Raw genomic sequence first — 24,415 nt, 5'->3', positions numbered from 1 at the left:
CCCATATTTTACCACTCACTGCACTAAACTTTCTGGAAATGTAGCCCATGCACTGGATTCAAAGTTTTATCTGAGCTACACCCCTGTTCTGAAATTTGGAAGGAGATGCTCAGAAGCAAATTATGCTTTCAGTGCTTTGAAAAATCAAACTGATAGATGAGCAGGATATTATCCTTCAGATTGTTGCATTATGTCTGCATTGTGTCTCCACTGAAATAACTTCAATATCCCCCCAATGTATTTGGTTCAGAGGGGCTGTTAGATGGTACAGGTACCTTTCTCCTCCACCAGTGCGTTCCACCTAAAGCACTTCACACAGGAACTCTCAGGATGTATGGTTGTAGCTCAGCAAGAATCCTGAAGGTATTAAGTACGGGTTTCAATATTTTTTCTCTATATTAAAAAAAAAAAAAAGTCCACACTACATCATAGGGGATGGGAGCTGGATTATTCAAGAAAAGCCAACGCACTGAGCAATAAGCAGAGACATTTTGGAAATAACCCAGAATCCCAGTGTGGGCTATAAACCCCCCCCCGATTTCAGTAAGTGATGACGTAGTGATGGATCAGGGGGCTGTGGGAAGGATCAAAGGGTGTAAGGAACATGACAAAAATAGAGCATTTCTAACTCATTTCTTCTCTCTCTATGACTCGAACCTTCTTTTTTTTCAGCATTTGCCTAAAAAACCTTCTAGAAGGAGCAAAACACAGCTTAGATCATACTCTCCACTAACTGTTGTGAAGTACATTTCTGCAAGAGTTGAAAACTACCTGTATCATGATCAGCCCCAAGGCTTTATAGATATAATGCTAGTAATCCATTCATTATTGCTTCCCTGCAGTAAAACACCACCTATCCAAAAACAAGATCATAAAGAGGAGGAAATAAGGGAAAAGGAGGGAAATTCCTTTTTTGAATGGTGGTTGATAAATAAGAGTCATTTGTGTAAGGTCTGATTCCATAGAAGCGACTGAAAATGCTGAAGAGAGAGACCAACTTTTTCATTCCACCAACCAAAAGAAAACAAGAAGGAGGAAGAATGGATACTACTACACACTTTAAATTAAGCAGTAGATTAAGAAGGAAACATGATCTTTAGCCCCATTAGCACAGAACACAGAGCAAACTGTTCTTCAGCTTGTGCCACACCACCTGATTCATTGATCTTTCTGGTATTGCAGTGCTAGAGCAGAGATACAGGAAATAATTGCAAGAGGAAACCACATCAATCTCATTTGGTTTGCATTTCAAGATAAATCAGATTTGTCACATGGAGCAGTTTCTTGAACCCCTTGATAAAGCCTTGGGATGTTTTAAGTACTGGTTAGAAGATGTCCCTGGAGAAGTTAGTAGAGGGCAGGAAAAACCCAGAGACACTTCAAAAATCAGGGTAGGATGCAGGCTCCCTTCAACCATTGGAGCAGGGCAAGTGCAGGGCAGAAATCTCTACCCTTACTTCTGTCTTCCTGAGATGTTCATCTGTTGACTTTGTTTGCAAGCCATAGCTCAAAGTCTCACTGAAGGATGAGGATGTGAGGATGTCTGAGGACCACAGAAAATAAAGTTTTGAAAATAAAGCCAGAGTAGCCTAGAGATTTTTTTTCTCCCCCCATAATACAAACACAAATTCCATTTGCACCATTTCAAATCCACCCCCTCCCCGCCAAAACAAAACAAAACAAAACAAAACAAAAACAAAAACAAAAACAACAAAAAAAACCAAAAAAAAGAGAAAAAAAATAAAGAAAAAAAAAAAGAAAAAAAGAGATTCTCTGCAGGTCCTGTCATATCAGTTTACTTGTCTGGGAGTTTTTCCCAACTGGTTTTCCTGTCTTTTTTCTCTTACTGCCTCACTGCCATGAGCCCCAGCAGCCCCAGCAGCCCCCAGAGGCATTGTTTTCTCCCAAAGTTATTTGCGTTATCTTCTCTGCAGAAGACCCTTATCACCAAAGTCACCCTTTCTATATCCTGTGGTGCTACCTGCTTATGCTGGGAGTCAGCACCATATCTGCCACTCCAAGTGATATTACAACATCTCTCGAGGGTTCCATGAATGTCTTTTTGCACCATTATGTGAATTTTGCTTTCTTGCTCAATTTTCTGTCACTGTCTGCCTAGACTTCAAGAAGTGTTTGAGGACCCTGGCACCCAAGAGTAATCAGATGAGCCAGGACTTGGTCCACCCTTCAAATCACTGCATCGTAACATGGTTGCAGCTAACTCCTACATAGTTGGTCACATCTGGTTTGGTTAGTGTGGAGTGTCCCATGGGAATTGGAAATGCTTTCTTACTTTGCCATGTGCACCTGAGGAAGGTTATGGTTGGTACCAAAGACACAAATCTAATCTGGGGAAATGCCAAGAGCAACATCTTATTTGAGTTCAGCTAAAATTACAGTTCCTGAGATCTGCAGATCCACAGATCCTGAGATGTGGTGAGGGCTGAAATGGGATGAGAATCACAGCTGACCTGGTGACCAGCACAGCTTCACTATTCAGCTCACCACTTGTGTCAGCACCAGTGTCTGAAGCATCATCGCAGCAGCAAACTCCCCTCAACAGCAGCAGCAGAAACAGAAAAAGAGTGGCTAGACCAAATCTCTTGGAACCCTTGTTCCTCATGCATTTTTTTAAATGAAGAGGATATAATCAGACCCAGAGGAAATGGAGCATAAACATCAAACTTTGTTTAGGCTGGGAAAGTATAAAGATGGGTATTTTGTTGTCAAGATATGACTTATTTTAACATTGAGGTGAGCACATGGTCAACTTCTAATCTTTTCAAGCTATTAAAATCAGCCAGTTATCTTCCTGGCAGTTTTGTTGGGGGCAGGGGTTTGGGGCTTTTTAAAGTGCAATTTCTAAAAAAGCAACTGGGCTAACGTCAACTCAAGATAATGATGCTTATATTGGCAGTGATGTCTTGGAGCATCTCAGTAGCCGGGAATTTTTCTTTCTGTTCATATACAACCACTTGTTTCCATGCTAGCCCCACCAACCAAGCCTGCTCCCCTCTCCCGTGGCAGAGTGGGAATCCTGTGACAGCTAGAAAGGAAGGAGAGGGCCCAGGGTTGACTTTGTGTGACCAGAACTGACCTGTGGCTTTTTTTTTTCAGGTGGTATTTGCTGGTTGCCACATCCTGCTGCCTCAGTATGGAGGTTTGCAGGATTTGTGCACAGCAGATACCAGCAGAGATTACTGCAGGATTGCTGCTTGTAAGCAGTTTTGGTGACAAGATCCTACAAGTTTTCAGGGTGTGGTGTCCCTCCTCGCATCCTCAGTTTCTTTCATGGGGTATGCTTGGGTGCATCAATGCTCTCAGATAAGCCTGCTCCCCAGAGTCAATCCCACTGAGGGTTAGCTCTCCCAAGGGCACTCTTTCCCACAAAACCAGCTTGGTCCCTCCAAGCTGGGTGTAGTTCTGTGGCTTCCTTCAGGCTCTGCATCAGGTTTGGTTGCTTCTGCTCCACACAGTCCTCCCACACTATTCCACAGCAGATTTGGATGCTGTCCTCACAATATTCAAGGTATTCTCAAAGAAAACTAGCAGTGAAACAACAAATTCAGGGCTGTAGGGGCACCAGCCAGAGTCAGATACCTGAATTCTACACACTGGGAAATAGTCAACTTTCTCTACAGAAGGGACAGGTCTGTATGGATCAGACAGGGATCATTCCCTGGGAGAGATGCCTTTACTGGGAGAGATGTAACTGGAGAAGCATCAGCACTCAGGTGTCAGCCTTTGGTTGACCCAAGTTTCTGCAGCCCACACACCAGAAATAGACATCTAACAGCAGCAGGATCTGTGTGAATAATTTCTGAAACTCATCATCAGGAGACTTCCTATCCTTCCTGTGACAGGCCATTTTCCTTTAGCTAGCCATGCACCACCTGGATAATACAACTGGCCCCACATCTCTGAGCAGCACAACTGCAGCCATCCTCCAGGCTTGGCTGCTGTGACATGGAGTTGGCCAGCAGGTTGTCGTGGTCTGATTACAGGAGGGGAGACAATATTTCCTTGCTGACCTCCCTCTGTCAGTCCCAGCCAATTAAGAGCATGGACCATGAGGGGAGGTGCAGCTTGGGTGGGAGATGGACACCAACACATCAGTGTCGAGCTGATGCCAAACCAAATAGCATGGCCACAGTGGGCTCCTACAGCACAAGGTCATGGGGGCTTCCAGACCACATGATCCCTCGTTGATTCTGTGCTATATTTTCTGGACCACCTATGTCCCGTATAAGTGCTATTCTGAGGTCCTCAATAAGGATTTGGAGCTGCTGTACGCAAACAAACTTCTCCAGATGTGCTTCTGTTGCCAAGAGAAGTCAATGAGAAACAGTTCACCTACTAATTTTTAAATCATTTGACCTTTAAAAAATATGCATATACAGCTATACACGTTCATTATAATACATGATATAATTAAGAACATGTATCACTATTGTTTTCTTCTTTGGCATAATGTACACATTACTTTTAAATTGATTATCCTTGTTACATTCCTGTTGCAGTAACACAGGCAAAATGTACTCATTGCAACATTTAACAAACCACATCTTTCATATCTGTAGATATTTTTATCTTGAATCTCACAGTGTGATGAAGATCTGAAGTTACCTTGTCAGGAGCTGGTGTGCTAAAGAGAAGGAATAGTAACCTGTGGCAGACGAGCCAGCATATTATTTTAGCAGAATCCACCAAGCTGTTTGACACATGCTGTTAAAGGACATGGGTTTTATCTGATTTTAATAAATAGATCCAGGAAGGTAGGACAGAATTGATGTTGCCCAGTGGAAGGGAGGAAGGGAGTCAGTAGCTCCCTTTTTTTTTTTTTTTTTTTTTTTGGGTCGATCCAAAATCCTTGTCCAGACGTAAGTGCAAAGAGAGGAAAACACACAATGCTGAAGGCAAAACTCTCCTCCAGGCAGGAGGTCACTAAATTGGGATACTCTTCATGCATCCAAAGAAGAAGATTTGTAGTGATCCCTGGGAGGCTTGCTTTGGTCTCTGATGCTCCCTGGTGGGGTGTTCCAGCCCAGGCAATGTGCAGGTACCCCACAGTTTACACAATTTCATTGCTTCTGAAATAAAAGAGAGCTTCACATCCAAGGAAAAGAAAGAAAAATCCATCTCACTGCCCTTTCTGGAAGGCATTTACATTATTTTCCATTCAAGCATTAAATTGAATTTATCCTTTCCCTCAAGGATGTGTTTGGTCACCCCACTGCTGTGCCAGAGACACAACTGAGCTGTTGGGAAGCCAAACATAAGTGTTGCCCCTACTGCAAAGCTTCCCTCCCATATACCCTTTTCCTGTGCATCACACTCTACATGAACTTGGAGTTTTGGGCTTACAACTAGCTCAGATTCCCTGGGAATCTGCAAGCTGACAGCTGTGGGACAGGCACGGATGACTTCAGAGACAAGCACGTGTCTGCAAAGCCTGCAGAGGGGATCTTTTTGTGGAATTTACAGACTGTTTCATGTGTCAATATGAGAGGAGTGTAATTACCAGCTGAGAAACTGCAGGAAATAAGCCAAGACTGAATGAGCGAAATGGAAAATAAAGAGAAGTGCAGAGGACACACACATTTTAAAACAATTACGGAGGTATGTATTCACATGCTTGTGGGAGCCTGGGAATACATGAGAGATCGTGACTGCAAAGGAATGAATTCACGGACCGGTCTATGGGGAGTATTTTTTTCCCTGTGACTTCAAACTTCTGTCGGAGCTCACAGAGTTTTAGTCAGCTGGCATGCAATAGAGGTACGACTTCCCTAAGGAAACTCTTCCTTGACTCGCCCTGGAAAAGCTGCTGGGAGAGTCTGTGAGACAGAAGGCTGCAAGCGGAGGTGAATCCTGCTCCTCCTTGTCCTCCAGCCACAGAGCAGGTATGTGGAGATGCATGCAGACCTGGGAGCATGCTGGAAAGTTGAGCTTTTGACTGCAGGAGAGATGGGGGCTCTGGCGACTTAGAGCTGCAGCCTTTAAAAGTAACAGGGAGGAGGAAGATACTGTACAAATAAAATATACCGTGTTTATGGATAGGCTGAGGAGCTGGCTAAACACACTGTGTAGATGGCTCTATCCACACAGCTGTATATTTAACCCATCAGGGGCTTGCACTGCAGCGAGTCAGATCCCTCATGTTAAGGAGGCACCGATTAGTTCACAACAATGCAGTTGTCATATGCCAGGTTTGTTATTCTTCTCTGGGTTTACAGTGGTGGAAGATGGGGACGTGTCTGGGTATTTTTTCTTTCTTTGCAGGACTTTAGTCTGTTTGTGGAATTGCTGCATTATTGCACTCTGAACCAGGAGTGCTGCAGAGATCAGCCTTGTACACTGATTAAATGCCACTATCCCAGCTCCCCGACACTGAATCTTGACACAGCCTTGGGCAAATCACACAGCCCCCGGGTAAAATGGGCAAAAAAGGCTTTTGGCTCCTCTGCTCCCCTTACAATCAACACTGACATTGAGCTCTCCCTGCTGGAGCACGAGGTGTGAGATGGCAGCATTACTGTGCTACTCTTAAGATCCTGACAGCTTGAATGTCACCTTGGGTGAACAATGACTTACTGAGAGGGTTTTGCTGCATCTGGATCGCTACCACAGGAGTTAACGCTTTGACAGTATTTGGAACTGATAAAGTTTTAGAAAATGACTATTTATATAAAAGTCACAGGTAAATTTATAAAGCCAAAAACAGTTGTATTTTGATAAAAGTGGTTTTTTTGGTGGAAGTGCAAATATGTTTCCTTAAATAGAATCAAAAGTTAGGCTTTCCAGACCAGTAGAAAATTTTTGTATTTTTTTTTTTAACTAAGATTTCAACATTAAAATCAACTTATTACTCTAAAAGCTGAAATCCTTTAATTTTCAGTGATAGAAATTCACAGCAAGTAATCTCTTTTAAAAGCAGATATTTCCATTCAAGCAACTGTATCACTATTTTTCCTTTCACTAATAAAATGATGGATGGATTCAAGAAGGGGTATCGGTATCATGCAATCATAAATAACTATCCTTACCTCATTTTTTCTCCTGTTGGATCACATAAATTGAATAGATGTTTTCCCAGATACTGATTTCACTGTCAGTTTTGTTTGTTCAAAAACAAAATTCTGAATTAAATGCCATTTTTTTCTCTTCTTGCTGCACTAAAATAATATGAGAAATTATTATGTTTTAGTTCCTGAATTTGAGTTTTCCCAGGAGTTGTATTTTCCAGGGAGATAGTTTGTTTTCATGGTCAGATAGTTTAATCTGCAAATCACTTTCTGCTGATATAAGTGTCTTCATTTTCCCATCTCCTACTGTCCCTTCACCCAGCTCCTCTCTCAGCAAGTCTGCAGCCTGGTGAATTTCATGCAATTGTCATTTTATTTTCTTTTTATTTCCTATAAAGAGGAGTAGGGGAAAAAAGGTGAATAAAATAGGGAATCTGGCTAAACCCCGTGTATCCAATCCATCAAAAATGTTTATTTCTGGTGGGGAAATTCTAAACACCTGATATACAGGTGTAAGTAGAGAGAGGACAGAGGGAGAAATGAGAAAGGCAATGGCTTCAAAAAAGCCATGTTGGAGTTAGAGGAGATGTAGGAGTCCTTATTTTGGTATGCAGACTTGACTTGGCTGTGATTTTAATAAAGCAAAGTCCTGAGCAGCAGAATCAGTGCATGCCCTTCCCTCCTGGTTTGGCATTTGTTTCTGCCCAGGCTCTTCTTCACAGTTCACCTGGCACAACTGTTTGGTCACTTGGTAAAACAGCCTGAGGAACTGAGCTGGATTTTTAAAAAGCACAACCAACAAAATCTCTGCTATTTTTATCCCTGCAAACCCAAACTTCCCAAAGTGCTCTGAACATACATGTGTAGAAAATGCGAAGCTGCAGTCATCCTGGTCACTTGTTGCTCTCCATTACAGGCATGATATTAGTAGCACATCTCTAAATCAAATAAAAATATCCTATTTTTAAAAATATATCTTTTTTCTCGTGGAGGCCTCAAATGTTTGAGGTTTATCTTGCAAAAGTGTCTGTGCATTGCAAGTGCTGTTGCACACTGCCGACAAGGCAAACTCTAAACACAGAGCATCTGAAAGGAACTTAAACCTCTGGACACCACCATTTTCAACATAAGTTCCCTGCTTACCCCAAGGGGGCTGCAGATAAAGAGTTTGAGTCCAGGAGGCATGCCAAAATCAGCACTGCAGCCAGTTCCAGACAAGGGAAGCTCAAGGCACGATGTGCTTTTGGGAAGAGGTCAAAACCAGACAGACAAGAGCCCAGTCAAAGGGAACCTGTCTGGGGTTGTGATAATTTCATCGATGGACTTTTCTCCTGAGAGATTAACATGGATTTTAATGGATTTTTCTATCCATTGCACCTAATCATGCCCTCCTCTGCTGTCTTTTCATAGCATTTTCACAGTTTGACCAGCAACCAGCTCTGCAGGAAGGTGTCCCTAACCACAGCAGAGGGGTTGGAGCCAGAGGATCTTTAAGGTGCCTTCCAGCCCAAACCATTCTGCGATTCTTTCATTTATCCCTCTGGTTCCAGAGTTCATTGCAAAGCAATGAGGTGTTAAGAGCCCAGCTCTTTGGCATATTATTTCAACCATGGGAAAATTGCATTGCAACAGTTCAGGCTTGGGTCTCTGGGAGAAAGCAATGGGGAAAACTGTGTAAAGGTGGGTTTTCCAGCAGCAGTACTCAGTCAGCAGAAGGAAGAGAGGAAACCAGCAATTAGACAGCTGCTTCAGCCCTAGAGGGCAGCAGAAAGTAATAAATGCAAACCTGAATTCACAAGCCATCTGAAATCATCTTCTGCATGACAGAAGAATGTCTATCAGGGTGGTGTCCTGCTGTGGCTAATAGCCTCAGCGTAACTTGTTGGATCTAAACAGAAATAATTTCTGTCTGAGAGCTCTTTCCACAGTGCTGACACACTATCCAGCATGAGTAACTGGACTTCATTGGGTGGCCTGGATATCATCCAGGCAGCATCTGGAACCACACAAACTCATTAAATACCTTGCATCTTCCTTTTCATACCAGGTTCAAAGAAATACAAAGCTACACAGGTAGGTCAGAAGCATAGCAGGCTCAGGGATGGGTTAATTTATGGCACTGTTTGTGTCCATCTCCATATTAGATGATGATCTGGGCCAGCTTTCACATGTGTTAGCCTCTGTGTTCTGTTTGAAATCTAACCATAATTGCTTTTACCTTCAGAACCATGAAACTGAACATCATCTTCTTGCTGGCAGTGGTGAACACAGGGACCTCTAACCATCATCCCATAGAGAGGACATCCTGTGAAATGGTAAGGAGGGATTCCTACCCAGGCCCCTTGGGATCTGCAATGAGGCTGGGACACCCTTGGTGGAGGCATTGTGCAAACAGCCATAGTCTCTGAAAAGGGAAATCTCCCAGGACCAGACTTTCTGTGGAGGTAGAGGTGGGATTTGCAGGATTAGGGGATGGGTAGTGGGCACTTCTCAGGCTCCATCCTTTTTGCAGTGACAGCACATGAGAAGGGTGGAGGAGAGGTGAGGTGGGAAGAAGGACCATTATCTCAGGGATTATTTTTCTGAAAGGGAGCTGGTTAAAATAAATTTGACCTGATTTCCCTGAGACCATAGAGGGGCTCTGGGTCTGAGACAGAGAAAAGACTTAGACCTAAAATCAACTCCTTTCTATCAGGTCTAAGTTCTCTGTGCTTTAAATAAAGAATTTTCTGTGAAATATATCTATACTAGCCCTTTTGTAATAGCAGGGAGACTGACCTCCTCTGTCCTGACACAGCATTGCTGCCAGGGAAGTTGCACCTGACTTCTGCTAGAGAAAAAAGAAATAACAAAGCCTCTTGCTCTAGTACAAAATTTTGTCCTTGGATTTTTGCAAGCACCTGGTACAATATTATAAATGTTATTCAGACCTGAACTTTCTCCTTTCCCTATCAAAGTGTTTATGTCTGTAACAGGCTTTTAAAAATACCTTTTTTTTTCCCTGAATATTGAAGCTGCTTAGCACAGATCTTCAAGAATTTCCAAAATAGGAAAAAGCCCCTATTTACTAGCTGTACACAACTCCCTTATGAGACTCATTGCATTCCTGCCCACTTGCTGTGTTGCTGCACTTCCTGAATTCTGAAGAAATTAAAACCTAGTTTATATAGAATGATCTTGGGAAGGCGACTGAGTAGCTCAATTCATTGGCTGGAGAGGGAAGATTGATGAAACTTGGGTCCCATGTATCAAGTGAAGTCAAGTGAAGGCTGGGCAAGACACACAATAACCCAAGCAGATTTGTCCCATCCCAGTTTTCGGATGGGTCACAGACCTGACCGACTGCTGAGAAGCAAACACGTGCTGGTTTCCACCACTCCACTGTAAACTAGTTTCAACAACACAAGGTTCTAAGTAATTAACTGAGTTAAATTTAGCTCTGACAGAAAGCTGCAGTCAATGCTGGGATGCTCATCTCAAATAAATGAACAGCTCAGCATTGCAGATGTCGATGCTGATCATCTTCCTTCACTGGATGTCGGCTCCAATGAAAAGTGCGGGTGAATCCAAACATCATTTAAAGAAAGAAGGAGCTAATGAATTAGCTGCTGTGCTCATTGAAGTCCTGCATTACTATTTTTCATCACAGCCTCACTGTTTCACACGGTACTTTCCCTGTGGTGACACCTTTAGAACACAGAGCTCAGAAATTTATACTTTCCTCCCAAATCTCCTGGAAGAGGCATGCATGAGTCAGAAACTTGTGCCCATCTCTGACTCACCACTAGTGCTCCTGTCATTGAACAAGAAGTTGAGAAGAGGTTTTAGGAAGTAAGCAATCCCTACCAGGCCCTTGATACAGGAGTGAGCTGCACTGATTATACAAATTGTGGCATATCTACTTGTTTGCAAGACAACAAGGCACAGTTTAAATGTCAGTAGGGTCTTCCTAACTCATGTTGCCTTCCAAGAACCAGTTATCACAGGTCAGCTCATGTGTGGTACCAGGGCAAACTGCTGAGATTTCATTCTGTAGCTAAGACTCCCTCTGGGCAGCTCTTCTAGGAATGGCCATGGACACCACACAGTGCAGGTCTGTGCCAAGGGATGCAGCCCAAATGCTTTGGTCCAAATGTTCATGACTTGACAAAGAAAAACACAAGTGGAGGCTCGGATCCTGCTGCTTTTTTTGTAGGGCTCTTACAATGAATGACAACTTCCTGCCAGTGCTGAGCAGTAAAGGACTGAAAGAAGGACCAAAAGATGCTCAGTTTTTGAGCTATTGGATCATTTTTTTTGCCAGCACATGAATGGGACCAGATACTGAAGGGGCCAAATGCTCCTCGCCCTGCAGTACTTCTTGACAATGGACTTGAAAGAAACTGATGGCAGCACTGGCAAAAAATATGAAGTCAGAACATGAGACTGGCAAAACCATCTTTTCCAGTCTTGGGCTGCCAGCCCATTGGGCTGAGCGGTGGGAGGAGGGCAGATATACAAAAGAGATGCTCCATCCTACTGAGATGTGCTTTATTTTTTCTTCCTATTCCTGATGAGGATGAAATTCATGCAGTTTGAGCCTCAGGGGTGTAAAGAGGTGCAGAAGATAAGAAATATGGTGAGGATCAAAACAGTCAGTGAAAAGGAATGATGGTTTAAAAAGAAATATGCAAATGGCAGACAATGGGAAGTATAGATTTTATCAGCCCGTTTTATCCCCAGGACAGTTCCATGGATGCAGATCAAAGGCCAAATCCTGTGAGATACATGGTGATCTGGGGCTGACCCCTCACCCATTGATTTCAGGGAAAACTGGCTGGCTGGCATTGAGTGGAGTTGGATCAGAACTTTGCTAAGATATTTTCTCCCAGAAGGACTCAAGGTGGCTCTACACTTGTTGAGATTTGGCTCAAGTGTCTGAAGAAACTTCGCATCTGCCTTAGGCTGCAAAGTACCTGCTACTTTTTCACTCTGAATTTTTTTTATCCTTCTAGCTTCTGCCTCTTACACAAACCAAATAAAAAAGGCTTCCTTCTCATGCCTTGGAGCTAAGCCCAACTCTAGGCATATTTTAGCTCAAAATGAGCAATTCTATGATGGCTTTGCAGGGAAGAAATAATGTCAGGGAGAGGCCTGAAAATTTTCTTCTTTCTCCATAATATTTTTACCTGGGGAAGATTTAAGTGAATTGGAATGTGGAAAAAGGGTTTCAGGTTTTTGTAGTCGATTTACTTGGGATCTTTGGGAAAGATGTATTATAGGAAGGACTGTGGGGCACTCTGACTATATCTAGAGCTTGGATGAGCACTTATACTTCTCTGACACATTTTTGTGTGGTCTCCAAAATTTAGATTATGCAAAAGAAATTCACAAAAGGCTGACTCGTGCCACAATTCTCCAAAGCAGACGTGACACTTCATTCACCTCAAAGTTCACATGAAATAAATGGGTTTTAATATTCTTTACTTTTAATGTTTCTTTAATATCTGAAAAACTATGTGTCATGGAATTGGGATCCTGCTTCTACACAAAGATTAAGATTCAACAGATTTTTTCCTTATTTCTTTCCTTTCTGATCTTTCTACAAATACTGTATGGCCCAGAAACACAAATATATTCACAACAAGAGTTTTCCTCCAGTAAATTGAATGCTGCCTAAGCCTTTCACATTCTACATCCTCACACTGTATGTTCTCCTTATTAACAAAATATACAGTAATTTCACGACCACAAGGCGCACCGGACTATAAGGCGCACCCCCCGGGAGTTGGTAAATTTTGCAACTTTGCAGATCAGATAAGGCGCACCGGACTATAAGGTGCACTTTTTTTTTTTTTTTTTTTTTTTTTAGCGAGGCTTCGCCCCCAGCTCCCCCTGCGCGGTTGCTGGCCAAGGCCCCGCCCCAACCCGGCAGCCATTGGCCCCCGGGCCTGCCTGTATCCGCCATTCCGTGCGGCATCCCCGGGGCCAGGGAACGCCTGCTGCCGCTCCGTGCGGCGTCCCCGGGGCCGGGGAACGCCTGCTGCTGCTCCATGCAGCGTCCCCAGGGCCCCGCTGCTCCGGAGTTCCCTGGTGCTCCGGGTGCCCCCATGTCGGCGAGCTTGCCCCGCGCCGCCACTGCCCTGCCGCCCATCCCTCGCTCGGCTCGCCGGCGCCAACTGCCCTGCCTCCCATCCCTCGCTCGGCTCGGCGCACTGCGGCCCCGTCGGCCCCTATCGGGCTGTGGCCCCGCTGCCTCCAGTACCGCAGCCCCGCTGGCTGCGCCTGCCCCTATCAGCTGTGGCGCCGCTGCCCCCAGCACTGTGGTCCCGTCGGCTCAGGCCGCTGCGCACAACAAAGTTACAAAGCAGTAACACCTCCCTGCCCGCGCTGCTCCCGGTACCTGGGGCACCCAGGGCCGCCCCCTGCCTTCCTGCCCTTGCTGCTCCCCGTGCCAGGGGCTGCCCGGGGCCGCGCCCCGCCTTCCAGCCCGCGCTGCTCCCTGTGCCTGGGGCCGCCGGGGGCCGCCTCCTGCCTTCCAGCCCGCACTGCTCCCTGTGCCTAGGGCCGCCGGGGGCCACGCCCCGCCTTCCAGCCCGCACTGCTCCCTGTGCCTAGGGCAGCCCGGGGCCGCCTCCCGCCTTCCAGCCCGCGCTGCTCCCTGTGCCTGGGACTGCCCGCGGCTGCCCCACCATGGCTACTCGGCGCTCCCGCGGCGCCGCCCCCCCTCGCGGCTCTCACTTCCGGGGTAGAAAATTTTGCAACTTTGTAGATCAGATAAGGCGCACCGGACTATAAGGCGCACTTCCGGGTTTAGGGAAAAATTTTAGTCATAAGGGTGCGCCTTATAGTCGTGAAATTACTGTAGCTTGATATTTACTCAAGGATGTTCATGTTAATATTCCCAATATTCCTTATGAACACACACTCCAAATTTGGGCTGGACACAAACTTGATCCTATCTGCAATTAAACAGACTTGCTTCTAGAAGATAGATTTGGTTCTGACATTTGTTTTATTTCTCTGTCTGCTGCTGAGAATTGGTCCTCACTGCACCTCACAGCTTTTTTCTCTCTCGAGTGCTGGCTTTACAGAATTTGTCTTTTCCATGTTGTGTCGTGTGTATTTTGTCAGAGCAGTTTCACAAGGAGCTCTCCCTATGCAAGAAGAAGGGAACTGTTACCTTGTCAAAAGGATAAACATGGATAGTAAAAGCAGGAAGAGTTTGGAGATTTACATCTTTACATCAGAAATATTTTAGCTGTTCAATGACCCATTTTGGATAAAGGTGCATTGCTAAACTAAGCCATGGTTAAAGGAAAACATGATTGAATATCTGAGGGTGTGACTATGAAGGACAGACACTTTTTGTGATGTAGGATCCTCGTACGTTTTTCCACCTCCTTGGTTTGAGACCCACACTGCTAAGAGAGTGAAGTTTTTTCAAGTACTGCTTACTCTTGCAAGTTGAGTTCAAAAAATTTAATACAGAGATGAAAGTGAGAAAATTAAACATCAGAAGGAAAATTAAGAAACGGTGCTTGATTGCAATGGAAAAGAGGTAAAGCTCCTTCACTTGGGACTATTAAAAAGAGTCCAGAGAAAGGTACAAAAAGGAGAGCATTCAATAGGTATCACACACAGATAAAATTCAACTGTTGTAAGACGGAGATGCCTTTAAAATGAAAAGAGTGCTGTTAGCTGCAGAGAGGTGTTAAGATAGTGGCTCTTGCTGTCTGACTGCTCAGATAAAGTGATGCGATCAGTGTTTCAGGAGGAGGTTCTGCCTGGATCCTGAATGTTATTTTCCTGATATATGTAATGCAAAAACATTTTTAATTTGTCATGTGACAACCCCTTTTCTCTCTTTTTCTGGCAGGCAAACTCACAGGCATTTTGCAACAACAAAGACCTCCACCAAATCCCTCACGAGCTCCATCTGAATGTAAACAAAATAGATCTATCTGGAAATCTGATTCAGAGCATCCCTGAAATGCCATTATCATTTTACACTTCCCTCCAGTATCTGGATTTAAGCTTCAACCAGATAAGCTTCATCACGTCTGGAGTGTTTGCACACATGATGAGTTTGCTGGAAATAAATTTAGCCAATAATCATTTACATGAGCTGGCTCAGAATGGGACAGAGGGGATTGGACTTTTGCCCAAAGTGGAAATAATGGACTTGTCCCACAACAATCTCTACAATGGGATGGCTGAGCATTTCATTAATCAAGCTCCAACACTGCGATATCTTTCCTTGGCAGACAACAGTATTGTAGTGATATCACACAAGATGTTTCAGGGATGTCCCAGTCTTGTGGAGATAGATCTTCAGAGAAATATCATCATGGAAATAGAAGAAGGTGCTTTTGAGACTCTAGCAAACCTTTCCAAACTCAGTCTCTCCACAAATTCAATTACTTGCATCTCTGATTTCAACCTCAGGCAGTTGGAGATACTTGACCTTAGCAGGAATAGCATTGAGACCTTCAGCACCACAAAGTCAAATGATGAATATAGCTTAAGATCTCTGGATCTTAGTGGAAACAAATTGTTTCACTTCCCAGTCTTCCCTCGGGTAAATAAGCTGGTAACTCTGAATTTATCAAATAATTTAATCCAGCTCACTGCCGAATCTCCTTATAATAAAGTGGACTACATGGATAATGAATGGCTAGATGCTTCTTTTCATCTTCTTGATCAGAAGCAAAGTAAAAATACAAGCTCTCTTTATTTATCCCACCTTGTATATTTAGACTTAAGTTATAATGAAATCAAATCCATTCCAGATGGTTTCTTTGAGTCAATGTTGTCCCTTCACACCCTTAATCTCAGCAAAAACTGTCTCCAGGCATTTGCAGTAAGTTATGACAGTGCATTGATCTCCCTGACTGTGCTTGACTTGAGCTACAATGCTTTGGAGAACCTTCTCCTCAATGCTGGTGCTTTGCCAAATTTGAGGGAGTTTCATATTCAAAACAACAACCTTCAGACCCTGCGATTTGACATCTTTTCCAGTCTTCCTAGCCTCAGATTTCTTAACCTACAGAGCAATAACATCAGCCTTTGCCACATGTACTCAGGATTAGCCAAGCAAAGACTTGCTGGAGAGGAAAGTGGTTGTGTGTCATTTGTCAATTCTCCTGCTCTCCAGTACTTGTACCTAGCAGACAACATGCTGAGCATCCTACCAGCACACACCTTCTACAAGACTCCACTCCTTGTCTTGGACCTCTCCATGAACCCTGGACTGAAAATAGAACTTAAAGCACTAGCAGGACTGGAAAAGTCTTTGGAATACTTGCATTTACATGGCAATAGCCTGATAGATTTAAATATTGACTTGCCTTGTTTCAGTCACCTTAAGCATTTAAACCTCTCTGAAAATCAGCTGGACTGGCTGCCTAAGTGGGGTAGTGAGTCTCCACTGGAAGTTCTAGACCTACGGAACAATAGGTTCAGTACATTACAGGACAGCAATATTTTAGCATTAGAAAATTCACTTAAAAACTTGTATCTCTCTGGGAACCCACTCAACTGCTGTGGGAACATCTGGCTTTCATCGATCATCCAGAACAAAAATGTCCATATCCCCAACGTGGAGCACTTAACGTGCCAGTACATTCAGAGCTTTGGATATTGGGAAGAAATGCACATTGGAAACATTAGACCAGAAGACTGTGAAAAAGAGGATCTGAAGAAAATCAACATCCTCATCATATTAACATTTGTACTGGTTTTATCTGTGATCATCATTGGTGTGGGTTTGTTTTTTTGCTTCCGAAGGCAAAACTTTAGTCATCAGTTTAAAGCATAGGAGCACAAAATGCCTTGAAAACTGAAGAAATCAGGTGCTACCCTAGCACTGTGTAGAAATGAAGGACAAAATTCTCATCTTTGAGTTTTAACTGTGGATTTTAAGATGGATTTGAAGTGCCCCCGAACTGCACCACTGTGGTCTGGGTTGCAGGGAGCGGAAGGGGAATTTGCTCTGTTTTATAGTTGCTTCATTCACATGCAGATCTGCTCAAAAGATTACACAGTGTTAGAAGAAGTGTTAGAAGGGCACTGAAAAGTTCTGCAGTTTTTTTGAGGGGTGTGTAATTTAAATCAGCTCTAAAGAAGAAGGCCTCTAAAGTCTTGAGACCTGAGACTTTTCACTAAGCTTAGATGATGTTTTCAGCCAGTTAGGAAATCCTTATGTGCCTCCACAAGATATTTTGATTTGGTCAGAGCTTTGCTTTTACCTAGCTGGTTAGCTCCTAACCCTTCTTCTAGCACAAAGATATGCCAGAGTGGGTCAAACACAATCTTTACTCAGTGAAATTGGTTGCAAATTCCCCTTGAGTTCCAAAACAATGAGAATTTAACTAAAAACAAAGCAAAACAAACCCAAATGGAAATTATACGTAGTGACCATTGTGCTCCTGCCTACCATTTAGACAGCTGACCATGGAAACCATGTGGTAGGAGCCTCTTTGGATATCTCATTTCATTTGTTAGGATGTTGCTCCAGTCACTGGGGCAAGACATAAGAGGTAGAGAAGGTCAATTAGTTCTGGCACTAAGTACCCACGAGGGATGTAAAAGAAATCTCAGGCATGAAACAGCTGCTCATATGTTACCCAGATCTACTCAGAAGGTCACAGGTCCACAGTTTAACTAAAAGAGGAGAAATTTGCCTCTCACGTGCAATACATATTTAACTGGGTATAATGTGAATAAATTAATCTCTGGGGTGAATACTTTGCAAAACAAAAATCTTGGAGAATGAATTTCAACCAGCTAGAATTGGACTGAAATGTTTACACTTCTAAGAAAATTGTGGGAAATTCACAGCATACAATTGCATTTCAATACAGAAGAATAACATATCTATTTTTAAAGGTCATGGAAGGTTAGACTGCAAAAATACACCATTGTGAAATGATATACAGCTAACCTAATCCTGTGCCACTATTCAGATCAGATGTTCACTGTGCCACCCAAAAAAGATACTACAGTCTAGAGGATGGGCTGTAAGAAAAGTTATGTAGGTCCTCATTCTGTGATGTGTTTAACACAGCTAACATGCTACATTGCTAAAAGTTGACACTGACATGTTTTGTTCTGTACCCCGACAGAAAATTTACACTTTTGAAGTGAAGAAAAGCTCACTAATAGTGGGAGGTTGACTTGATAACGAGGTGCAATGGCTTCAAAAGTAACTAATTCAGGTCTTCTGCTAATGTAATGAACTGTTCATTAAGGCACACAACAGAAATAGAGGTCAAATCAGAAACTGTCCAGGTAAATAACTCAGTCAAATTGCTGCTTCATTTCTGTTTCTTCAAGCTAGTGAATGTAAAAATTAACACACTGCAAAAAGGTGTATAATTCTATTTTTAAAGCAGCTATGTAAGAAACTGACTGGTGGAATTCACTGTGGGATTTTGTACAATAAAAACATATTTGAATTTTGTAAAACATGCAGGGTTGTAAATATATTAAATCACCAGTTTGAAATGCTCCACAGATTAAAAGAAAAGCTTTCCTATTATTCCTATGATGTTCAGACTCCACCTTAGACCTTTACCTTCTGGTCCTGAAGAAGAGACAGCTGTTCCATATCTTAGAGTGCAACCAATGGAGAGCAAGAAGATCTACTGAAAATGTAGGCAAAAGTTTGGAATAGGATTTTCAGAGAACTTGTGGATGACCCATCCCTGGAAGTGCCCATGGCCAAGTTGGATAGTGCTTTGAGCAACCTGGTCTAGCAGAAGGTGTCCCTCCCCATGGCAATGGGTTTGGAACAAGACAATCTTGCAAGTCCTTTCCAACCCAAACCATTCTGTGACTCTGTGATTCTACAGATTTGCACAAACCCTCGCCGCAATGGGACCTGATCCAACATATACAAAAGCCCGTGCTTGAGCCAATCCTCATCTCAAACCCTTATTCAAGTAGAGAAATAAAGTCTAGTCTTTAGTCTCTAGTCTAGAGATTGCACCAGCAGCAATCCCAGGAACTAGTTGGAAGTCCGATGTTGAAGTTGCTGAGCTTTTCCCTTGGTGTGAAGGCAAGCTGAGCTGTGTGCCCAGACACAGGTTAATCTGCCACACACAGAGTTAATGGCTTTTGTGTCAAGCATGACAATCTGCTCCTCAGACCAGTATTAACTTGACTAGCATGGCTGGAATTAGTTAATAACCTGATGACAGAGTCAAACCAAATTAATTAATAGTTTTCACACCACTTTTGTTTGGCTCTCCCTAAAGGAAGTGCTTGTTATTACTAAACATCTGGTACTAATTAGATTTCCATTGACTTCCCCAAGAGCAAAAACAGTTTTCTCAAGAATAAGCCTCAGGAGTAAAATGTAGCATGGCTTGTTTGAATTTTTCTGTTAGCAGTACAACCAACCAAGAAGTGATACAACCCTGCTCCAGCCAGTTCTATTATTCTGGATGAGGTGAGGAGCAAGAGAGAGGGAAAAAGAAAACCAACATGAATAGAATGTCAGAGAGGAAAAATGTGCAAAGGAGAAATGTGAGCTCTGCATGGTATTAGGCATCAAAACAGGGAGTCTGTAGCTGACAGCCCCAGCTCTTGCCTCTCTTTGTCTGTCGCTGTGTCTTCAAGAAACTCAAATGCCAAACAATGATCCTTCATCAAACGTAGATGTTACTCACACAATTACACATCTCCCCACCAGTCAGGTCCATTTTCCTAATAGGTTGGTGGTAGGTTTGATAAAGAAGAAAATTAACCCTGTCCCAGCTGATATCAGGAGAGTAGGCATGATACAGGCTGGAATTTTGCAAGCAAGAATTTACACATTCATTTACTGCTTTTTCATGAAGTCCTTGCAACAGACTTGCAACCTGGTCTTGAACACTTACAGGAATGGGGCAATCTGTTCCAGTGTTTCACCACCCTCTGAGTAAAGGATTTCTACAAAATATCTAATCCAAATGTACCTGGCATCAGGTAGATGTAAGTACTGGAAACATTAGGAGTGCAAGAAAAACTAGAAACAGAAAGAGACCCTAAATGCTCAGCAAGTCATGACTCATGTTAGCCATCCATGGAAAACAAGTCTCAGTTTCCAGAGGCATTGGTTTTTTGTTTTTTTTCCAAAGTACCCTTTTTCTTCTGCAAAGTACTCTGTACCCTAACGGAGTACCAGTGCCTCTACAAACGTCCCTGCAGGGGCTCTACTCAGCCCTAAACTAGCTACAGTAGGTTAGAATACAACACAGTAAGTGCCTCCTAATATTTTGGGAGCCCAAAGCATTTGCTTTCCTATTCTATCTAATCCCCATGTCATTCAGTACCCTCTTAATTTCCTGGGGAGAAAAAAACCGACACAATTTGGATCCCCTGTACCTCCATGAGAAAGAAGCAAGGTATGCTTAGCCATATTATTTTCCATAAACAATTACCTATTATGGTTGTGCACTCATATGCAAAGGCACACACATAAAAGGCTAAACAAAGAAATAGATAATTTCAGGATTAGCCTTGTTTAACCTAAATTAGAACAGCCTGTGCTAAACGACCATCTGTAGTAACAAACAACTTGGTGCTGCTGCTTGTGGATCCCTATTTCATGCCTGTCCATGTGAAATATTTTGATCAGTATTTTCAAAAGTGATCACTGATTCATTTCAGATACCTAAATTTGCTGCCTGTGTCTTGCCAATCCTGAAACAAGTCACATTTTCTGGAAAACTGGGTCCATTTCCTCTTAAAACCAGGACTCTGTGGTATGTCTTATACAAGCGTCAGGAGAAAAACGAGATTGTCCAGATGTATATGAAATTATTTCACTTAGAGCTTTCTAATGGTAGGTTTCTGCTCTGCCAGAGTTGTTTGGAGCATCTGAAGAGCTGAAAAACAGCAATGCCAACACCTCCTCTGCCCTGTAGTCTGCCCTCAGAAGGACCATATTAACCCAGGTTAACTATCCCTGCACTCTCACTCCCATCCTCAGCTATTGTGGGTAATTTGAGTGAAAAAAGGAAAAATAGACATAATAAAAGAGAAAAAAATCGAATGTAGTGTCTTCATCTTCCAGTCAATGCTGCAACATGCAGCCGGAGCAGATTTTGGTCCCACGGTGAGCATTGGTGAGGGTCCAAATATATTTGGCCAAGAAAAATGAGGATTACAGGAGTTTAGAGCCATCAAAGTGCACAGAGTGAGTGATCGGAAAAGAAGAAAACAAAGTTCAGGTGTAATTCCCTCTGAGAAGTGAAGAAATGAAAGTACATTAGAGGAACAGGCAGTGGTAGGTTCTTACCCACCTCTCCCCAAGAGTTTAAAGATCTGTGAAGCTTCACCCAATCTCTTGTAGAAGAAAGGTGAGAAGAGAGCCTAGGAGACATAATGGAATAGAAATAAAGGATGGTAGAAGTGAAATATGGGAGGAAAATGCAGTAGAGAAGAGAGTTTTAGTACAATTCGTGTCTTCATGAAGGGGAACAGAGAAGTGTAACAGGAAACTGAAGAGCATCAGATAGAGAGGGATAAGAAAAGCTTTGCAAAGAGGTAGTCAGAGATGAGCTGTGCAGAGCAGGAGACACAGGTACCTTGGTTAGACAACATGCTGGCTACTTAGAAGTGTGTGATGCATGAAAACAGGGGAGGACATCAGTTCATGCAGGGTGGCCTGAAGTGTAAAGTAACCAGGGAAATAGGATGAAGCTGAAATAGGAGGGAAAACAGACAGAAGAATTTTCTGAGGAGGGTCTGTCAGACTGTACAACACTCTTCCAAAAGGAAAGACATTTGGAGGCTGATGCAACATGATACTAATGAAAATTTTGGCAAAAATGAGGGAACAGTCTTGCAACACTGGGAGAGTCGCTTTTCTCCCAAGCTATTGTTTGTGGCAGTTCTGCTGCATTGCAGAGCCAAGCCAATTTCACAGATTTCCTCCTCCTGTCCACGTCTAGCAGTCATTGCATCAAAGACACGTCTGGGAGACACAGGGGACACTTCATTGCAACCTTTCAGTACTTAGAAACATAAAAAAAGAGAACATCTTTTAAAATGGGCTTTTAAAACAGGACATGGAGGAACAGTTTCAAACTAAAAGAAGGGAGATTTGGATGAGACATGAGGAATAAATTCTTTACTGTGAGGAGGGTGAGGTACTGGCACAAGCTGTTGATGTCCCATCCATGAGAGCCAGATTGGACAGGACTTTGAGCAATCTGATCCTAGTGGGTGGCATCCCTGCCTGTGTCAGGGGAATAGGAGCTAGATGATCTTTAAAATCTATTCCAGCCCAAAGCATTCTGTAATCTATGATTTTCCAGTTCATAAGCAGTATACTTTGTGAAGAAACATTCTGGGAAGTGACTACAGAGGAGATTCCTCTCTGTTGTTCCTAACTTTCCCAGAAAATGGAGGTGAGAGGGGAGTCCAGGGTGCCAGAGACAAGACCAGAGAAGGATTCCATTTTCAGGAAGGAGACCCAACAAAGAGAAGAAAGTCTGGAACAGATGAGGCTAGCAGTAGAGACATAAGAATAACTAAACCTGAATTTTGGAATGCAAATCACAAAATCACAGAATGGTTCAGGCTGTGACCTCTGCAGATCGTCTAGTCCAACCTCCCTGCTAGGACAGGTTCACCTAGAATATTTCCAGAGAGGGAGACTGGATAGGCAGTGACAAGGAGGACAGTATCATCTCCTCCCAGGAGGGCTCAGCTGAAGGACAAGATGCAACTGCTGCAAGTTGCAGCTGCAGAAGGTCCCATTAAACATAAGGAAAAAATCCTTAATAATGAGAGAGGCTGAGCTCTGGAAAATCCTTGTAGGCTTTTAAAACTCCTCAGGGCAAAGCCCTGAACAACAAATTCTGACAATGAAGTTGGCCCTGCTTTTATCAGGCAGATGGACTGAGCTTTCCAGAGGCTACTTCCAATTTGAATTATTCTCCAAACTCTTGCAAAACAGATAAGGGTCATGCACTTAGACACAGATAGCAGAGAAACTTTGGAGCAACAGGGCCTGCAAGCAGTTCTTGCACTTCAGTTCCCTGTACTGATGCAGTGAAAGGGATTTGACAGTAGAAGTGTCCAGAGGTGGCAAAAGTGGTTGATGAGAGCTGGTGAGATTACTGAAACGCATCATGAGTTCACAGGGGTTTTTTGTTGGTTTTGTTATTGTTGATGTTGTTTGTTGGTGGTTTTATTTGTTTTTTTGTTTTGGTTTGGTTTTTTTAAGATTTCCTTTTATTTGTAGCTAAAACTTAAAATTAATATTTTCAAAATTTTCCATGAAAGTTCTGAAAAATATGAGGTTGGGAAATGTGTCCTTTGTAAAATCAGAGCTTAATTTTGAATTCAAATATTCCTACTGCAGCAAGCACATTCCTATATAATAAAATAAAGTAACAATTGCAACATTGTTTGCTTTTATTATCTTTGTTCAAGAGTAGATGAGGAAATGTTTCTATCAGCTAATCCTAAATTACATCCCTCCCAGCTATCACTAAAAGAAAACAAAGCAAAATAAACCAAAACAAAGTAAAAATATATATTAGGCTGTTGAAACTGTGTAATTTTTTCCACATTTTTACACTCCAATGAGTGCTGGGACACGGGAAGAGCATAAAATAAAATAATGGTAATAAAATTATGAAATTCCAGAAGAAACCTATCGGGTAAGATTTTAGTTGAAAAATGTATTTTATCATAAGACTTCCTTCCACAATGAGTACTTATATTGTAATTTGTGCTTCTTATAATACTTACAAGCTTTATGACTCCACTGCCTTTCACTTTAAAATGTTACAAAAAATTCTGGCAAGAGTAGTAGATTGAGGAATTTCAAACCTCCAGTCTCATTCATTGTTGTTTACTCTTGGAAAAATCTCCTTATAACAGACTTTAGCATATGTTTCTTGCCTTACATATGTGATTCAACACCATATGTTTCCTCTAATCTGCCCCTTGTGTTTTACCACAGACATCAGGCAAGTTATTGCACTGTTGAGCTGGACCAAACACACCTTAGTCGAGCTGTTTGGAGGGAATGATGCTCAGTTAGGTGAGCTTCCAGGTGCTTTAATTGCCTCTCTAGATATTTTAAGTCCAAAATATAAATCTTTACTGTCCTTTTACAGTTGCTGATTCTTCCATCTGCATAAAGTCTGCAGAGGACTGTGTTTAATGTAGAAATTACCTATGAATTTCACAGTGTGTTCATTGGCACACTCAGAAATGCCACAAAGAGCACAAACCCATTTATATCTGTGCAAGCCCCAACAGGGCTTCATGTTGAGAATCCCTGTACCACATCTCCTAAGTGGGTAAACATTGCCAAAGTGTCACTGCTGGAAAAAGCTCTGTACAAAGTGCAGCTGGAAATAGACCTGCCATGATAACTCCACGCCTAGATGACCAAAACAGTT

At 42.7% G+C, this 24,415-nt stretch overlaps 1 protein-coding gene across 1 annotated transcript; it reads left to right on the top strand.

Annotated features, from left to right (window-relative positions):
• The first annotated feature begins 5,364 nt into the window (after positions 1 to 5,364).
• LRRC32 (leucine rich repeat containing 32) lies at positions 5,365 to 23,182 on the top strand. The gene is made up of 3 exons (XM_033053446.1): positions 5,365 to 5,903; positions 9,250 to 9,340; positions 14,884 to 23,182. Exons 2-3 carry the CDS (start codon positions 9,254 to 9,256, stop codon positions 16,822 to 16,824), a joined length of 2,028 nt encoding a protein of 675 aa, XP_032909337.1. The 5' UTR covers positions 5,365 to 5,903; positions 9,250 to 9,253; the 3' UTR covers positions 16,825 to 23,182.
• The last annotated feature ends 1,233 nt before the right edge of the window (positions 23,183 to 24,415 follow it).

The sequence above is a fragment of the Catharus ustulatus genome, chromosome 2 (genome assembly GCF_009819885.2).
Source record: "Catharus ustulatus isolate bCatUst1 chromosome 2, bCatUst1.pri.v2, whole genome shotgun sequence".
Taxonomy (NCBI): Eukaryota; Metazoa; Chordata; class Aves; order Passeriformes; family Turdidae; genus Catharus; species Catharus ustulatus.
Note: the sequence above shows the minus strand (reverse complement) of the source record. Positions and strands in the feature narration are given on the sequence as shown.